This window comes from Procambarus clarkii, chromosome 79, assembly GCF_040958095.1.
Source record: "Procambarus clarkii isolate CNS0578487 chromosome 79, FALCON_Pclarkii_2.0, whole genome shotgun sequence".
NCBI classification, from domain to species: domain Eukaryota; kingdom Metazoa; phylum Arthropoda; class Malacostraca; order Decapoda; family Cambaridae; genus Procambarus; species Procambarus clarkii.
Genome location: NC_091228.1, coordinates 4502098 through 4520677, shown reverse-complemented (window position 1 = coordinate 4520677; position 18580 = coordinate 4502098). Strand labels below are relative to the sequence as shown.

The 18580-nt window shown below is 41.6% G+C and overlaps 1 protein-coding gene across 6 annotated transcripts in view; it reads right to left on the bottom strand.

The window, feature by feature from the left end:
- The window catches only part of LOC123764507 (RAC-beta serine/threonine-protein kinase B), a 67254-nt gene that overhangs the window by 12313 nt on the left and 36361 nt on the right, over positions 1–18580 (bottom strand). For all 6 annotated transcript variants that reach the window (XR_011225046.1, XR_011225047.1, XR_011225048.1 and 3 more), the window contains 4 exons: positions 16039–16167; positions 8916–9053; positions 3382–3546; positions 516–659 (listed from right to left, as the gene is read on the bottom strand). Coding sequence is in view for 3 of the 6 variants with exons in the window: in XM_045752406.2 (XP_045608362.1) it covers positions 516–659; positions 3382–3546; positions 8916–9053; positions 16039–16167 (576 nt within the window). In the remaining 3 variants the exon portion in view is untranslated. The remainder of the gene's footprint in view (positions 1–515; positions 660–3381; positions 3547–8915; positions 9054–16038; positions 16168–18580) is intronic.

Below are 18580 nucleotides of genomic sequence, written 5' to 3'. Positions count from 1 at the left end.
GGACGAGAGCTACGCTCACGGTGTCCTGTTTTCCCAGCACTCTTTGTCGTATGACGCTTTGAAACTATTGTGTGGGGGTAGTCAAAGTTTGAATGTTGCCAAGGTCATAAGCTTGGGGGGGGGGGCCTCCCAGAAATGGTATTGTAGCTAAAGGAGTTAAGGGTTAAGAAGCATCTCATTCATGCCAAACACACACATCTTTCCATCTATAAAATTGAATTTAAATTATTTATAATGTCCTCTTCAATTATTCTATTTCCATTAAATGTATATTTTCTCAATTCTTCATCCAATGCCTCGTATAATCACCTCCATAACAGTTTTGTCTATTTACATGGGTACCGGCTGGTAGCAACTCAAGCTACCCCTACACTTTATTCAACACTTATTACAGCTATCTTTCCTACTGTACAAGGTGGTCACAAAAGTATTTTGCTAATTGCATTACCAGAGCCTAAAACACAAATACGGTATACAAAAGTCCAGCCACCCAAATCTACTTAGAGTATACTCACCAAGTATTCTGATTCTTCATCAATAACATTAAGGTGCTCCCCTTGATCAGGTGGAGTAAGCTGCACAGACTCTCCGGTGAATTCTCGATCGAAGTACCGGGTATCAGTCTCGCTGGTTACTTGTGGCTTGAATGGTGGAGTTAACTGTAGGAAATCAAATGTAATTTGAGATAAATGTTGTATAATATAAATTAAGTGTTGAATTCAATGAAAAGCCCCTACCTTATGGTACCAACCTGTCCTCCTCTCGAAGAGTCCATCGCACTTTCACGTATGCCTAAGCCCCTAAAATCCCCTAAGCCCAAAAACTGATGTACTTAAAATTCTAGCAGCTCGCAAAATTGACATACTGTACTGTCCTATTTTCTATTCGTGGATCCTCAGTTAGGTTCGGTAAATTTAGTACATCAGTTTTAGAGATGGTGTGAACGCTTCAGAGGACGGGCCGGTGGTACACTCAGTAGTTCCCTGAGCTATGGCACTGGGGCTGTCACGCCTTAGGAAATTTTACCAGGCCTCTCAGACTGACCCAAGACTATTGTGAGCCAGGACCACTATCTGGCACTCCATGAGGTGAGGTCTCCATCATGATTGAGGTCAAATCAAAAATACAATAAAGGGAGTTGAATGTAATGAAAATCCTCTTTCTGGTGGATCCTCAGTATCTGAGCTACATACTGGTATGAAGCTCAAATATACGGTATGTAGCTCAGTACATAGCTGGTATTGGTCAAACCTTCAGTACCTCATCAGGCTCTAGTGATTCATGAGTGCTTACTGGAGGCAATTACTAGAATCATGTCTACTCAATCAAAGTAAAGGAAGCTCTGGGGTCTAGGATAACCAATATACACACAATAACCAAGAGGACACACCTCAAACAAAGTAGAGTGAACCAAAACAGACAACTGCATGAATCCCATTTAGAATGCTGATCCTATGTACAGAATTCGTTACCTTGGGCGAAGCACTAATTCAAAGCACACACTCGGCACCAAAGTACAGCCCTAGCCACTTAAGTACCATCCAATGAACATGTTTTACTGGGCGCAATTCCTTAACTGTAGCCTCTGTTTAACGCAACAGTAAAATGTGTACTTGGATGAAAAAACGATTCTTCGCGGCGGGAATCGTATTCCAGGGACCTGCCCGAAACGCTACGCGTACTAGTGGCTCTACAAGAATGTAACAACTCTTGTATATATCTCAAAAAAAAAAAAAAAAAAAAAAAAAAAAAAAAAAAAAAAAAACATCATGGGGAAGAGGGACCAGCATGGGAATGGGGAGATACTACGGGACCCCACCAGAAAGAGGTATTTCATTATATACAATGCTGATTTTCAGGGAGTGCCCCCTCAGTATCATAGATACATAGATACTCAGTCTATCTCACCGCAAAGAACAAGGTACAAAACAAGAAGACTGGCCATGAGGAAGAGGAATTGTGTATAACACACAAAGATGGACAGCTCTGGGTCAATCGACCCCAACACTGCATGAGCATGATGCTACCCAGAAACACTAACCAAAAAATTAACTATGACCAGGAGGCCTGGTCGACGACCGGGCCGCGGGGACGCTGAGCCCCAGAAGCACCTCAAGGTAACCTCAAGGTATGAGCACCCCATAGTGTGCCAGTACCATGAACTCTAACACTAGCCAACAACTGTGCCACACAGGCAGACAGCTGCAAACCAGAGCAACATACCCAGCAGGGACAAACCAACCAAAAAGAACTGCCCGAGACAACTGAGCATGGGGACAAGAGAACATGGACACAGGGCTAATAAAGAGCACACTGTAAGGAATGAACCTATATTAGTGCAAAAGGCATGAATACCAAGTCATGGGTTAATGGACATTGAACAGTGTGTTAACATTTCAGGTGCACTATTTTTTTTTAAGTCACATCAAAGAGCACTTGAGTGCCTAGCTCATCTGTGTATGCAGCTGTGTATATACCTGTGTATGCACCTGTGTATGGACCTGTGTATGCACAGCAAAAGAGGTATTTTCATGAGAAGAGTATATATCAAAATGGTAAGACATTTATTTGTAAATGTATATTTATTCAATGGTATTTCAGAATAAACTTGGAAGTCCTATGAACTAGTATAGGGGCATATTACAAAGACTTTTTGAAGCTATAGAGTGTTGGAATGAAGAGGCCATGAAAAAGGTGAAAGCTCATGATTGTAAACAGAGAACACATGTGGTGTTGTTGTTGTGCAGATGTGTTTAACTAATTCAAGATTATTTCCTGTATCCTTGTGGGTGAAGACAAATTGCCTGCTGCTACACAAACATAAGTATAGTATACTGCTCTCAACTGTGTAGTGCTTGTATTAGTCCAGAGTAGGATTACTTCAGATTTTGATGCTTAAACCCTTGGACAGCAGCTATTAAGAACTGGTCATACCTGCCTATGCACCAAAAATAACAAAATAAAAAAAATCATTATTTTATTTATTTTCCAGAATTATTAATTTGTATGCAGAATATAAGAAAAACACAAAAGTGAATTTTTATAATTTCACTGGGTGGAGGCACTCTGTAAGTGTGCTACACTCTTTATTTTCATCCACAGAGATTTAATATATCCATATTTGTATCATACAGTACATGTAAAACTAAGACAATAAACAAATCCACAAGGGCCGTGACGAGGATTCGAACCTGCGTCCGGTTCGAATCCACCTGCGTGGATTTGTTCATTTGATGCATCACGTTAGTGTGATCTCTGTGTGTGACTCAGACAATAATTTGTTTAAATCATAATATGATAATGACCACATTTCCATGTGAATCCACAATTGATTATAACCGCTGTCAAAGGGTTAAATATAAAATAATTAAAGATTCTAACCTTTTTTTCTTCAAGAAGTTTCCAGTTGATTGTTACATAGAAGGGATGACTCTGAACCTCTCTTACATCACCTGGACCACCTCCCAAACGTTTATTTGGATCCTTATGTAACAAACCTTTAAGCAGGTCACGGGCTTCTTGCGAAATCGTCCTTGGGAACCGTACCTGAAAATAATTGAGTTTTAAGACATGGCTGACCTTTAATTCATTGTTTTTGGTGTGGATTAGTGTAAAAAAAAAAAAAGTATTATATGTAAAATTCCTGCATAATGTATAATACAAAACACTGTAATAAAGTAATTACATTTTTGGACCCATTTCCATACAATACCATAACAAGTTGCAATGGTATTCTGAAATGTAAAGGATTTGGGTGTACTAATGTCAGAAGACCTTACCTTTAAAGAACTCAATAAAGTAGCCGCCACAAATGCAAGAAAAATGACAGGTTGGATAACAAGAACTTTTCACACTAAAGATAATGTACTGATAATGATACTTTTCAAGATGCTAGTGCACCCTAGAGTGGAATACTGTTGCACAATGACAGCCCCCTTTTAAAGCTGGAGAAATTGCTGACATATAGAGTGTGCAGAGATCCTTTACTGCTAGAATCCACTCGGTAAAACATCTAAATTATTGGGACCGACTAAAATGCCTAAATCTGTCTTCTCGAGTGCAGGCAGGAGAGATACATAATAATTTACACATGGAAAATAGTCTTCTTGAGGTTATCTTGAGATGATTTCGGGGCTTTAGTGTCCCCGCGGCCCGGTCCTCGACCAGGCCTCCACCCCCAGGAAGCAGCCCGTGACAGCTGACTAACACCCAGGTACCTATTTTACTGCTAGGTAACAGGGGCATAGGGTGAAAGAAACTTTGCCCATTGTTTCTCGCCGGCGCCTGGGATCGAACCCAGTACCACAGGATCACAAGTCCAGTGTGTTGTCCACTCGGCCAACCGGCTCCCTGGGGGGGAGGCTGGTAGTGGGGCTGGTCCAAACCTGCACACAGAAATAACATCACATGAGACCAGAAGACATGGCAGGATGTGCAGAATACCTCCCATTGAAAAGCAGAGGTGCAATAGGTACTCTGAGAGAACTCTATCAAAATCAGAGGCCCAAGACTGTTCAACATGCTTCTACTACACATAAGGGACATAACTCGTTGACCCCTCACAGTGTTCAAGAGAGAACTTGATAAGCACCTCCAAAGGATACCTGATCAACCAGGCTGTTACTCATACGTCAGGCTGCGAGCAGCCGCATCCAACAGCCTGCTTGACCAGTCCAGCAACAAGGAGGCCTGGTCAAGGACCGGGCTGTGGGAACCTACCTTGAGGCTACCTTGAGGTGCTTCCGGGGCTTAGTGTCCCCGCGGCCCGGTCGTCGACCAGGCCTCCTGGTTGCTGGACTGATCAACGCTAAGGAACGCTGACTGGGAACGCTAAGTCCCAAAATCATCTCACGGTAATCTCAATGTAGGTACCTCATTCAGTGCTGAACCAAACTGCACTATGCAGTAATACAAATATGTAATAAATAATGCTTAAATTAAAAAAAACAAGCATTGAACGCAACGAAATGCCAGTTTCTGGGTGAGCCCCGGATGCTCCCTGAAGCTATCTTCCTGAAATTGCTTCATACTACAAGGTCACATCAGCTGTGGTTAGTTTTCTTAGGCCTACTGGGGACCAGGGCCAAAACCTAGCCACCACCCCCCCCCCCTCACAGAGGCAGAAAGCAAGTGATAATCCACCATCTCACCAGAAAAAGCCTCCAGAAAGTCAACACAGCTTTACAGATAACTGGAGGGTTCATAGAAAACAAAGCCTCAAAAACTACCAACTACCACAAACGAGTCACACAGAATGTGGGATTTTCTCAAATAACTTTCAAACACATTAGTACTGATTACCACCACTAGGTGGCCCAACCCTAGCTCCAAGCTGGCTCCCCAAATAAGTTATGGATCTGAAGAACAAACTTACAATGAACCAATGAACCTGGAGGAAGGGGGGAGGGGAAAGGGGTACCACTGGGGACTCCTAACGAAATTGGCATTTCATTACACTCAATGCTGGGTTTCTGGAGGGAGTCCTCTCATGGTTTCCTGAAGCTAAACTAACCACAGAGAACAAGAAAAGGGACATGCAAGGAAGGATACGTGGCAAGTCCTTAAGACAAAGATGAGGTACCAGGCTGGGGAACATGGGTCAGAGCCTCACACAACCGACTGGGCCATGAACGTTAGCCAAATACAGTGGATTTTGTCATTGATGTATATCACGTTAGTGTGATTTTCTGTGCGTAGCCAAATACTGTTCTGAGCTGCCAGTACGCTGTTAGAATGCCAAAATCCCCAAGCCTAAATATTAGTCAATGACACATTAGAGAATACAGCAGCCAAAGCTGCATACTTACAAACATTATGGTTCCAAGGGTAGAAAGCAAGTTGGCAAGACTATGACACTGCGAACAACCTTGGAAATGTAAGTCGTGGAGCAGGAAACCAAGAAAATGGGATTAACCAACAAGGTGTCCACCAAAACAGAATTGGTGGCACACCGGTAGCAGCGAGAAGTCGCCAAAGGATGCAGCAAATGACGCATCTCCGGCTGCACCAACTAAGCATCGATCATCAAAGGACCGCTGTCCTCCACCAGAAAAGGAGATGGCTGCAAACAAACTACCTGTCAGATCCAAAAGAACATCCCCCCCCCCACCTCCAGAGAAGAGCCTGAAGCTCCCCAACCCAACAGCAGGAGGCGAGAGACAACAGAAAAACCTCCTTAATAATCAAGGCAATAAAAGAAAAGCCAAAACATGGTCAAGAGACCAGGACGGCTCAGGAGGAGCACGAGCAGGGCAGAGGTGGAAGAACACAAGAGACAACTTGCAAAACAGAGCTGCGGAGGTGTCATCACAGAATGTGAGCACCAGCAGCTCAGCCAAAGCCGAATGATATAAGGAGACAGTATTTGGCATATGATGCCTGTCGTGATAACCAAGATAAAAAGGAGAGAACAGAGCAAACCGAAACTGAAGACAAGTGACAGAAACAAATCGTGGTGAAAAAGAGTGCCAGGCTACCTCGTACTGTCACTACAAAGTCACAGGTGAGTGACCAACAAATTCGCCAGCTGACGATAGAGATGTGTCAGAAAGTCCAGACACATAAGAGTAGAGAAGTTCAAACCAGTGAAATATAGCGTTAGTCTGATCTACTGGAAGAGGCGGAGTTGTGGACAAACACCCAAGTTCAGACACTGGACAAGACGACACAGGAAACCAAGGTTAGGCTGGCCACCAAGGAGCCAGAAGAATCACCCTCCCTGAGTACAACTCTAGACTAGCCAACACCCTGAGCAACATCTAAATCGGGTAATAAAAGTAAACGCAGCTCCACTACAACCAGTCTAGTCAAAAAGCATCCGTTGTGAGAGCCTTGAAACTGAGGAACAGAGCCACATAGAAGGGAAGGTGCTGTTTCAATGGTGACTTAAAGAGGTCCACCTTGGAGAGCCCAAATGTCTTGTAAATCCAATGGACAAATGCAGAATCGACAATCCACTCTGGACTGTTGAGTGGACTGTTGAGTCCGTCTGTTGAGATGGGCTGAAAATGTATTACTTGTCATTGAGGATGTGGCACACACCCTGTGCATAAACTGGAAGGAGAAACCAAACTCTATGAAGCCAAGCCACATGAAACATCTGGTATACACAGGGAGATGGATTGAAGAGATCTCCATCAGTTCAATCAATGGACCACTGTTGTCATTTGACTGTAGAAAAATCAGCCTCCAAGGATGGATAATCGGCCCCCAAGGGAAGATATTACAGTGTACTATAAAAATACAATCACTTAGACCAATAAGAAGAATGAAAAGATGATATGGGATATAATTGACAGAAATTGTAAATCATGCAGTGAAAAATGCAAGGATTTGTCCTATTATTTATTATAACAACCTTTGTACAGTTTCCCTATGTGAAATAACATTTTTGCCTCCTCTGATAAACTAAAGCATACTAATGTAATATATCAATACAAGTGCAATTCTGAAGACTATATGCTCCAAACTGTATGCCATACTGGGACCACCATGAATATGCTGAGTAGACATCGTACACTTCACTTGCAATGTGACGGTATTCAGCAACATCCTTCAACACCAAAACACCGTCCTGAATCACCAGGACAAAGTGAAGGGCACCACAATAATCACACGCACCAATGACTACAAGGAGGGTCTGTACACTTGAGGCACTGTTCATTCGAGAGCTGACTCTAGTTATCAACATTCACATGAATTCATCTTCGAACATACAATTGTTTGATGGCCCTCAACTGATCCAGAGGGAAGACAGCAGACCCAGTAGACAACTATTAGTTGCAGTTAGGCAGCAATCACCTCACCTAATCCTTCGTCATTCTCTACGATTAAGAACTACTTAATTGAAGGGTGAGGTGTATGCATGCTTATAAATGTCAATGTTTTTGCATGTATAGTTAATATACTTGTGCCTTAATGTCCAAGCATATATTCCCAAAGATATCACATTGCTGAGAAATTGTTGAAGAAATAAAATGGAAAGATTAGTGATTTAACGTTTCTTCACCCTCTAGAGTCTAGATGGTTGAAGGTATTTACGTAGAATGGAAAATATCAATAAGAAAATTAATGATAGTCAAAATGCTGTTATGTTGAATTACACAAATGTGTGTAATTAGAGAGGGAGGTTTAATTGCATGTTTCTTGTACACAAGGACAGGAAGTTGGTAGCATGTCAAAGGTCCCCCATTTGTTATGATGATTCTTCCAGCTGGATTTTAAAATTCAACAGAGTATTGGCATTTACGACTTATGCGGGTAGGCAGTTCCATGGGTTTATAACCCTGTGGGTGAAAAAGCATCTCCTGTTTTCAGTCTTACATTGTAGCGTGTTAATCTTGAAACCATTGTTCCTTGGTTGTGTTATATTTGACCTTATGAAGAAGTTGTCCGGATCAACATTCTCCAAAGTGTTCAATATTTTAAAAGTGTTGATGAGATTAGCCCTGCCATGCCTAGTTTGCCCTGTGGCCCTCAACCGTTCCAAGTTTGAGAGTTGACTTTGTTCTAGAATGATTTTTGTTGCCTGGTGTTAAACTTTCTCCAACTCAAAACTGTAAAAGGGGAATCCGACAAATGTGGGGGCCCATTGTAATAGCAATTATGATTAGTGGCTAAAGCTAGTAGAGTTAGTAGCAGTTATTTTATATTAGTGGATGACAGCAGTAACATGAGAGAAACAATTATTATTGATGGACAATAATATTAATGACAATAAACATTTATGTTGTTAACTAATAACAACACTTTACCTGGCCAACTCCTATGAGTTTTCATAATACTGAATACATAATGGATTAAATACAAAATAAATCACAAACATAACATAACATATCCTTGAGGGATCTCTTATCAGGAACATGCAATAAATTTCAACATAATTCTCAATAACAGCCTTACGAGGAGATACTTACATCTTCACAGACTATAAGTTGGAAAAGCTTATCATGATCTTTGTCGTAGAAAGGTAAGCGTCCTACCATCATTTCGTACAAACATACACCGTAGCCCCACCAGTCTACACCCCGGCCATAATCATTTTCCTCGAGCACCTGAAAATTAAACAAATATGTAGACACTGGTATTCAATTAATGACAAATTAAACAACATTTTGCAACATATGACAATTTATATCCTTAAGACAAAATTATTTATCGTCAAGCATATTCATTTATCCAAAATTTATACTGTATTGGTGAACATATAAGCACAAACTGATAGCCGCAACTGCATTATATTAAACACAGCATGAGTGAGAGAGGCGGGACCAAAGAGCCAAAGCTCAACCCCTGCAAGCACAACTAGGTCAGTACATGCACTATTTGGTGGAAACCTAATTAACATTCAACAACACTGAAGGGAGAAAAGTAAAAGAAAAGCAAGGAGTAAGATTTTCAAAATAAGAGAGCTAGACGTATAAGGAACACTGCAATATATATGGAACATACCCTTGCAGAATACGTTAGACTTTTGAGTTAATATATAAAGGCCCTTCAAGTACGTGTCCTTGAACATGAGATGTACGATCAGCTAGGGGGTGATACGCAGCACAGTGCCTCCTGGAAATTTCAAGCATCCCTGCAGGGGTCATAATGTCCTCGAGTAGTCTGAAGAAATAAGCCAGTCCAGCCTGGGAATACCCATCTAAGGTACATTTATGAGAACTCAAAGATCCTGCTTGGCAACAAAAGAAACCACCACATAAGCACTCTCACCAACAGTCACCAGGTGGCAGTACTTCACCGGGTGGCTGTACCACCCCAGGGCCCACTAACTTGAGCCAGCACACACAGTATCTGACAAAGCAGATGGATGACAGATTGGAAAATGGGAACAGCCAAATAATACTGCTAAAAAAACTTTTCACATTAACTGAAAACATTTTATCTGAGCTCTTACACTCCCATAAACAAGAATACCGTATTGTACATAAACAGACGTATAAGGCAGAAAACAACTTAAGAGAAACACTCGCCTGTGCCTTAAGTGGTGCCTGCAGGAAGTAACCAAGAGGATGTGAATAACTAGAAGCGGCCAGAACAGACACCATGACAGGAGATTCAGCAGAAGAGGCAGCCAAGGAGCTAGGATGGGTATTTACTAACAAATATGCAGTTGATTGCAAGAAGCCTAGAACGCAAATTTCTTTACAGGACATGGCAGAGGGGTCAGTGATGAAGAAACCTCCTCCAATTGTGTGACCTACTTTACCTTGTGTTGTTCCAGGAATAATATCTTGAAGGGCCTGATCTCTGACCAGGCTGCTAAATGCAGCTGCTTACAGTCTGATGTACAAATCACTGCCTAGTTGATCAGTATCCTTTGCAGGAGTTTATCAAGTTCTCTTTGAAACAACATGAAAGGATGGCTAGTTATGCCCTTTTTGTACAGAGAGAGAGTGCTGGAAAGTCTTGGTCCCTCACTGTTGACAGAATTGTCTCTTAGCATACCCGCTGCACCTCAGCTTTTCAACTGGGCAATTTGCCCTTCCTGTCATGCCTCCTATTTCATGAAGAGTTATTTATATGTGTAGATTTGGTACCAGTTCCTGCAAGAGCCTGCACCCTAGAGAATACAGTTTTAAGACACATCAAGCAGTCCTAGTAATTTAGATGTTTTATCGAGTGGATTTGGGCAGTAAAAGATCTTTGCACGTTCTCCAGGTCAGGAATTTATTTGGCTTTGAATGGGGCTGTTAGAATGCATTAATATTCCACCTCTAGAGAGCCCTAGTGTCTTAAAATTTATCAATGGTCTGACATATTTTGTTTGAAAAGTTGTTATTCAACATATCATTTTTCTTACAGTTGTGACAGCTATGTTATTGTGTTCTTTAACCCTTACACTGCTCCAATTGCTTAATTAAGTGTGATTGGCCCATGTGTTTCAATTGCTTAGAGATTATTTAAGGTGCAACATTTTACTAAAAAAAACACCCATTCTACGAGGAAATCATTTGACAATAGAGACCTCTGTCAATTGTTTGCCTTATTTGAAAAAAATCCTGTGTGTTAGTTTCCCTCTGAGACCTTAGCAAAGAAGATGCAGACCATGTCTGGCACATCACCATCCACTGACTGAACATGCATGGCGGCCACGCTAGTAACCATTGAATTTTGAACAGCAATAAATCAGCGATATCCATGAATATATTTGGAATAAAAATTTCTGCATATATTTATATACATATCTGTACATACAAATATTTACAAAATTATACATCATGAATAGCACTACTAATACATCAATACAACATGTGAGCATGAAAAAATGTAATAAATAAAGCGAGAAAAAGTGAAAACATAAGGACAAGGTTATTCCCATGTGGCACCTCAACCTTAATCCAAACAACTTCTCTGGGCCACTGCAGCTAAACCATGATAGGTAGAGACTTTTTAATATGGATTTTTGGTCTTCCTGGATGCTAATTAACAATGTCAACAAAAATTCAGAATTTTGTTTTCTTACGCATGACAGACAAGGCATCAAAATAGCTTGCGCAGGTAGGGCGTTCGAGGTATCTTGAGGTTATCTTGAGATGATTTTGGGGCTTTTTAGTGTCCCCGCGGCCCGGTCCTCGACCAGGCCTCCACCCCCAGGAAGCAGCCCGTGACAGCTGACTAACACCCAGGTACCTATTTTACTGCTAGGTAACAAGGGCATAGGGTGAAAGAAACTCTGCCCATTGTTTCTCGCCGGCGCCTGGGATCGAACCCAGGACCACAGGATCACAAGTCCAGCGTGCTGTCCGCTCGGCCGACCGGCTCCGTCGGCCGAGTAAGGTAAGGTCTTCTAACATGATTACTCCCAAATCTCTTGCATTGCTTTCTCATTCTATAGTATTATTTGACTGCATTTTACATGTGGTTTCTGTTTTGATATATTTATTAATATAGACAGGTTCCAGGAGCTGGAACCTATCTTCTTTAAACATCATATTATTTTCTATCAGGCCCCCCCCCCCACCCCGAGACGTTTATGGCCTACCAAGAACTAGAGCCAAAATCTGGTTTCCTCAAAGCAGGGAGAGAAACCCATGGTGATTAAAATTAACCTCCCAACCGAAGTGAATCACTCAGAAAGCCAAAGGGGTAACAAAACAAACAACTTATCTATGAGAAAGAAATGAAAAAAAGACTAAAACAAGCGAGTCTATAGTTGGCAAGAGGTAAACAAACCTTGCTCAACTGCCTAATCCACCATCAAGTGGTCGCCCAAGTCAACCTATGCGCTGGCCAACCACCCTCCAAACTTACTAGCAGCCCAAGACAACTCCCAACCTCATGAAGAAGAAGGGGACAAAACAGCAGGAACAAGAAGCTATCGAGATGCTGCAGAGAGAGTAGTTTCATTACAATTAACTTTTTATATTTGTACTGGCCATCTCAGAAGCTTCTTGGAGCTCATGGACAATGGCACCTCAAAGGCAAATGCTTTCCTGAAGGGAATGTAATATTAGTAGCGAACAAAGACAGAAAAGAAAAGAACACGATCCAAAGATCACATATTCCCCCAAAGGAAAATGAGCTGGCTGGAGTTGAGAGAATGCCATATAGTATAACTTCAAGAACAGAGAAGATCAATCCTGAAAGGCAACAATAGAGGTTATGTCAGGGCCGAACAATAAGAGGCAATAGTATTAGACATTGAACAACAGTCCCAATGCAGTCACATCAAAAACAGCAACCACAAGAACAGAATCTAAAGACAACTGCCGAAGAAACAGGAAAAGACGAAAGATTCAACATGTCACCTAATAGGCTCACTGCCTTTCACTGCCGTTGAGAGGACAGCCATACAAGTCACTAAAGGAGATAAGGTACTCAAGCACTATACAGGTGGCTGTAACACAGGTCTAAAATTTATACATGTGAAAATCAAGAGAAAGCCTCGAACCATCAAGTCACCATGCCAAAATGCTGGGAAAAGCAGAGCCTCAGAAAGATGTACAGAATTGGACAACAAGCCTAAAGATGCTCCAGAAACCCCAGTTGAGCAGAGCCACCAAAGTGCCAAAAGGATCACACTGCTGATAAATGTCTCCAGCTTGGAAAGGATGGAGCGGAGCAACTGCACCAGAGAGAAGAGGTAAAGAAAATCCCACAGACTCCAATCAACAGTTAACGTCCTTCAATCTGGAAACATGGTGACATGTAGGAATTGTCCGATTCCACATACAAATGAACAGGTCCACATACGAGATTCCATCAGCAGCAAGAGGATTTTGCCTTAATCCTTGCACTGTGCCCATTTATTGCTGACTACACCCTCATACTCAAGAAAAAATAATTCTCCGTTAGTTTCTTCACCCCTGAACCTCATCACGACCAGGAATGCAGCAGAACTTCACACGATTCACTTCTAATGTTGTCCCAAAACAGATGTTTTACCATCTTCTATGAAATGAAGAGTATGCCTTAATGGTTTACAAGGTTTTGTATAACTATGTAAAACCAAATAATTTTTAAAGCTTTTTGTGGCTTTCTTCTATATTTATCAATAAGTGGTATCTTCTACAAGTCTTGAGGAAGGGAAATTTTGGTCATTAAGACAAGACCCCCTAAAGGAAGACAGAGAAAAGCTAAAATTAAACCTCGATAAAGTGAAACGTCTAAATGGAAACAGAAATGAAGAAAGAAGAGACGTTCTTTTTTCTACAAGGTGAAAGGAACTGGAAAGCCTGTGGAAATGGTATATAAAAACAAACCAACAAAATCCTTCGAGGAAGGGGAAGTAAAGGACAAAGGGAGAGGGAACATGTTCCTGAAAATTGGATATGCCAACAAAATGAAATGAGATAAAAAATATTGGAGCTAAAAGACATACTGTACTGTAATTCAGCTTAAGGTCCCAGATATTGTTGCACTAACAGAGACAAAACTTGAAGAAAATATTTTAAATGAGGTCATATTCCCAGGGGACAACTCAGTTTGGGGATGTGACATAAAACTAGGAACGGTGGAGGTGCAGCTGTGCTGGTGAAAGAACAGCTGAAGGTAAGAGAGTTATTAATTTGACAACCCTCGAGAAGTTGACATAATGGCATGGCAGGTTTGGATTCAGGATGATAAACTGATAATCGTAAATGCCTACAGCCCACCAACAAGCAACATGTGGACAAAGGAGGAACAGATGACAAATGAGAAGGTCTTATAATGGTCATGAGAGAGATTTTAGTAAAATCAGATAAAGATAAATCATGATTGTTGGTACTGCGGGACTTCAACTTAAAAGCAATGGACTGAGAAGTCTACGAAGCAAGAATGGAGGACACTCTGACAGGCAAATTTGTAAACCTCATTCTGGAGACATTCATGTAACACATCAAGCAGGCCACACATGAATGAGGGAAGGGGATGTTCCATCAATACTGGATTTAACATTCACCAGGTAAAAAGATATTTTTTATATTCAGAATGGGGACATTGAAACAGTTGATAAACTCGATTTCAAGAGCAGACACTATGGTAAGCTTAGCAAGTTCTTTAATGAATTTAATTGGAATAACTTGTTGCTAGGCAAGGTGAGATTTATGCCAAATTCTGTGAAATATATGAAGGTAGCAGACAAAAATTTATACCGAAACAGATGCAGAATCAGAAAACAGGATTGGTTCAACAGCAATTATGAGAGGACCAGAGGAAAGACAAGAAAATGGGTACAATATAGGAAGAGGCCTAACCATCAAAACATATCAGCACTATAAGCAAGAAACAAACACACAGTAGCGAGGAGAGAGGCAGAAAAGAACTTTGAGAAAGGAGTAGCAGACAAATGTAAAACAGATCCAGGCATTTTCTACAAATGCCATAAAAAAACATTATGGCGACAATTATCCCCTACCTTAATTTTGTAAGGGGCTGTTGCACAATGACAGCCCCTTTCAACACTGGAGAAATTGTTGACCTGGAGAGCATGCAGAGATCCTTTACTCCTAGAATCTACTCAGTAAAACATCTAAGCTATAGGGACCGACTGAAATGCCTAAATCTGTATTCTCTTGAGCGTAGACGAGATACATAATAATTTACACGTGGAAAATAACAGAGGGGGCTGGTCCCAAACCTGCACACAGAAATAACACCATTTGAGATCAGGAAGCATGGTAGGATGTGCAGAATACTCCTGTTGAAGAACAGAGGTGCAATAGGTATCCTAAGAGAACTCTATCAACATCAGAGGCCCAAGACTGTTCAACACGCTTCCATTACACATAAGGGACATAACTGGCCGACCTCTTACAGTGTTCAAGAGAGAACTCGATAAACACCTCCAAAGGATACCTGATCAACCAGGCTGTGACTCGTACGTCAGGCTGCGGGCAGCCGCGTCCAACAGCCTGGTTGACCAGTCCAGCAATGAGGAGGCCTGGGCGATACCCAGGCCGCGGGAACGCTAAGCCCCAAAACCAGCCCCAAAACCAACACATGGTAACCATGGTACCATAAAAACTTCAGGCAATTGTGCTTTTGGGGTTCTCTCTATTTTCTGTCAAAGAGATCGCAGATTTAGGCATACCAAACACGATAGCAAGAGCAGCCACGCGGGCACCACTTTCATATTTTGATCCGAGTTATTTTTCACCTCTATCATAGTTCTTAAAAAAAAATTCATTTGGTTCTTAATACTAATTTTCTTAGGTGCCATGGTGACTTATTTACTCTAAAAAATATTCAAGGAAATATGAAAAAGTTTACATTGAAGTTCAGTGGGGAATGCACTGAACGACAGAAACTGGGTAACTGACTCGTCCATTACGTGTGTTTATGTTTGAGTGCCGAGAAAATGGTCGACTACCGATCACTAACACAACAAGCGAGTGCTGAACTGATCAAGCTGGGAGTCATTCAAGCATCAAGGTTCCCCTGTTTATATACAATGTAATCATATGTAAGAGAATGATAGAATATGCAAAGAGAGTATCACACTATGTTCACTCACCTCAGAAAGAGCACACACTTACACAAGAGACAACAGGAAAGGACATACATGATATACATACAGAAAACCAGGAAGCAACACGAGTCTTCCTTTACCTCCGGTGCTAAATATTCAGGTGTGCCACAGAAAGTGCGAGTGGTCGACCCATATGAAATGTCTTCTTTGCACAAGCCGAAATCTGCTATTTTAATGTGGCCATCAGCATCAAGTAATAAGTTTTCCAACTGTGAAAAAAATAAACAAATGAATATATTGTAAGTGCATGTTACAACTCTTACTTATATAAATAACATTTTATTAAACACCAAGTTATGAGGGACAGGATAAAGGAAAGACAAGATCAATGAACCTTAATATTTAGTGGTATTTAATGCAATCAACCAGACCCCATTCTTACTAACACTTGTGATATTATTCTGTCTACAGCAATGGGATCAATGTCAAGAATATAAAACAGAGCATACTATAATTTAACAAAGATTATCTTGAGATCTTGAGGTTATCTTGAGATGATTTCGGGGCTTTTAGTGTCCCCGCGGCCCAGTCCTCGACCAGGCCTCCACCCCCAGGAAGCAGCCCGTGACAGCTAACTCCCAGGTACCTATTTACTGCTAGGTAACAGGGGCATTCCAGGTGAAAGAAACTTTGCCCATTTGTTTCTGCCTCGTGCGGGAATCGAACCCGCGCCACAGAATTACGAGTCCTGCGCGCTATCCACCAGGTTACGAGGCTCCCAAGATTGCTGACAGTTTAAACACTTCACACAAGTGTGTACGGCTAAATGTACAGTGCCCCTTTAACTCTACTTAGACAAACTTAACACAATTGACAGGGAATGCTAGGGGTATCTTCTTGAGGTTATCTTGAGATGATTTCGGGGCTTAGCGTCCCCGCGGCCCGGTCCTCAACCAGGCCTCCTTTTTGTTATACATCCCCAGGAAGCAGCCCGTAGCAGCTGTCTAACTCCCAGGTACCTATTTACTGCTAGGTCAACAGGTGCATCAGGGTGAAAGAAACTCTGCCCATTTGTTTCCGCCTCCACCCGGGATCGAACCTGGAACCTTAGGACTATGAATCTCGAGCGCTGTCCACTCAGCTGTCAGGCAGGTCAGGTTTGTTCTTAGCAAAAACAAACCTTAGCAAACACCTAAAGCCAACATCAATACCAATGAAATGCTCGGCATATTAGTAGCTTTATGTACATTTCTCATCTACAGATTCTCCACTGTTTCATGTATCAAATGTATGTATTTTTATTTAAATATTATTACATGTATTATATGAAGAGAAATGGCAATATCTGTTGACCTTCCTGTTGTTCACCTGTTGTTGGTTCCAGGGACCAACATCCCCAAGGCCAAGTCTCTGATCAGACCTCCTAGTTAGTGGTCTGTTCAGTCAGGCTGTTGAATATAGTTACTCACAGCCTCTCGTATGAATCACAACCTAGTTAATCGGGTACCCTTTGGAGGTGGTGATTAAGTTCTTCTTTGAACACTGTGAGAGGCTGACCAGTTATACCCCATATGTGTAAAGGGAGTGTTGAAAAGTCTTCAGTCCTTGATATTGATAAGAGTACCTCTTATCAATACCTGTTATATTACTTGATGAGAGAGTAATAATGCACCTCTGCATTTCAATGGGGCTATTTTGCACATCCTGCCATGCCTCCTGGTGGAGGCAAGGCAGGATGTTATTTCTGTGTGCAGATTTGGAACCAGTCCCTCTAATAGTTTCCAAGTATAAATTATTATGTATTTCTCTTACCAGCACTCGAGAGAAAACGGGTTTAAAATTTGTTAGTGGTTCCAATAATTTAGATGTTTTATTGGGTAGATTCACATAGTAAAAGACTTTTGCATATTCTCCGAGTCAGCAATTACTCCAGCTTTAAATGGGATTGTTAAGTGTCCAACAATATTTCACTCTAGAGAGCACTAGTGTCTTAAAAAGTATCAATATTGTTTATCCTCATCAAAACGTACATTCACTTGTTTTGAAGGTTCTTGTTATCCAACCTATCTTTTGTTCCGTTGTGACAACAACCTTGCTGTGTTCTTTAAAAGTGAGGTCTTCCGACATGATTACTCCCAAATTTTTTATATTGCTTTTTCTTTCAATAGTGTTGTTTGACTGCATGTTGTGTGCAGTGTCTATTTTTATTTTTTATTTTCCATACCATAGTTGCTGGAACTTATCTTCCTTAAACATCATGTTATTTTCTATGGCCCACTGAAAGACCTGATTTATATCATATTGGAGGTTTGCTGTGTCCTCTCTATAGTCTACTCTCATGAAAATCCTGCCGTCACCTGCAAAGGATGGGACAGTACTTCATCGGCTCTTGCTTTGCCGGCTTCCTTTCAGGTTTCAGGGTGCCATCCTGCCCAGTCACTTGATGTGTTTCCGGATGTCCCAGCCTGGGGCTTCGAGATCAGCACTCGCCTGGCTACCCAGGATCAGTGGTTGGGGGTAGGTGGTGGGGGAACCTTGGCGTAGTGATCCTTACTGGACTGTGCTCCTTCGGGCACACAGTCCAGTGCGCAAGTTTGTGGCTATGAGGAATACTCTACGGAGGAGATGACCTCTTCCATGCTCCAGGTCCACTCTGACTACTCCTGGTTGATTTGGTTGATT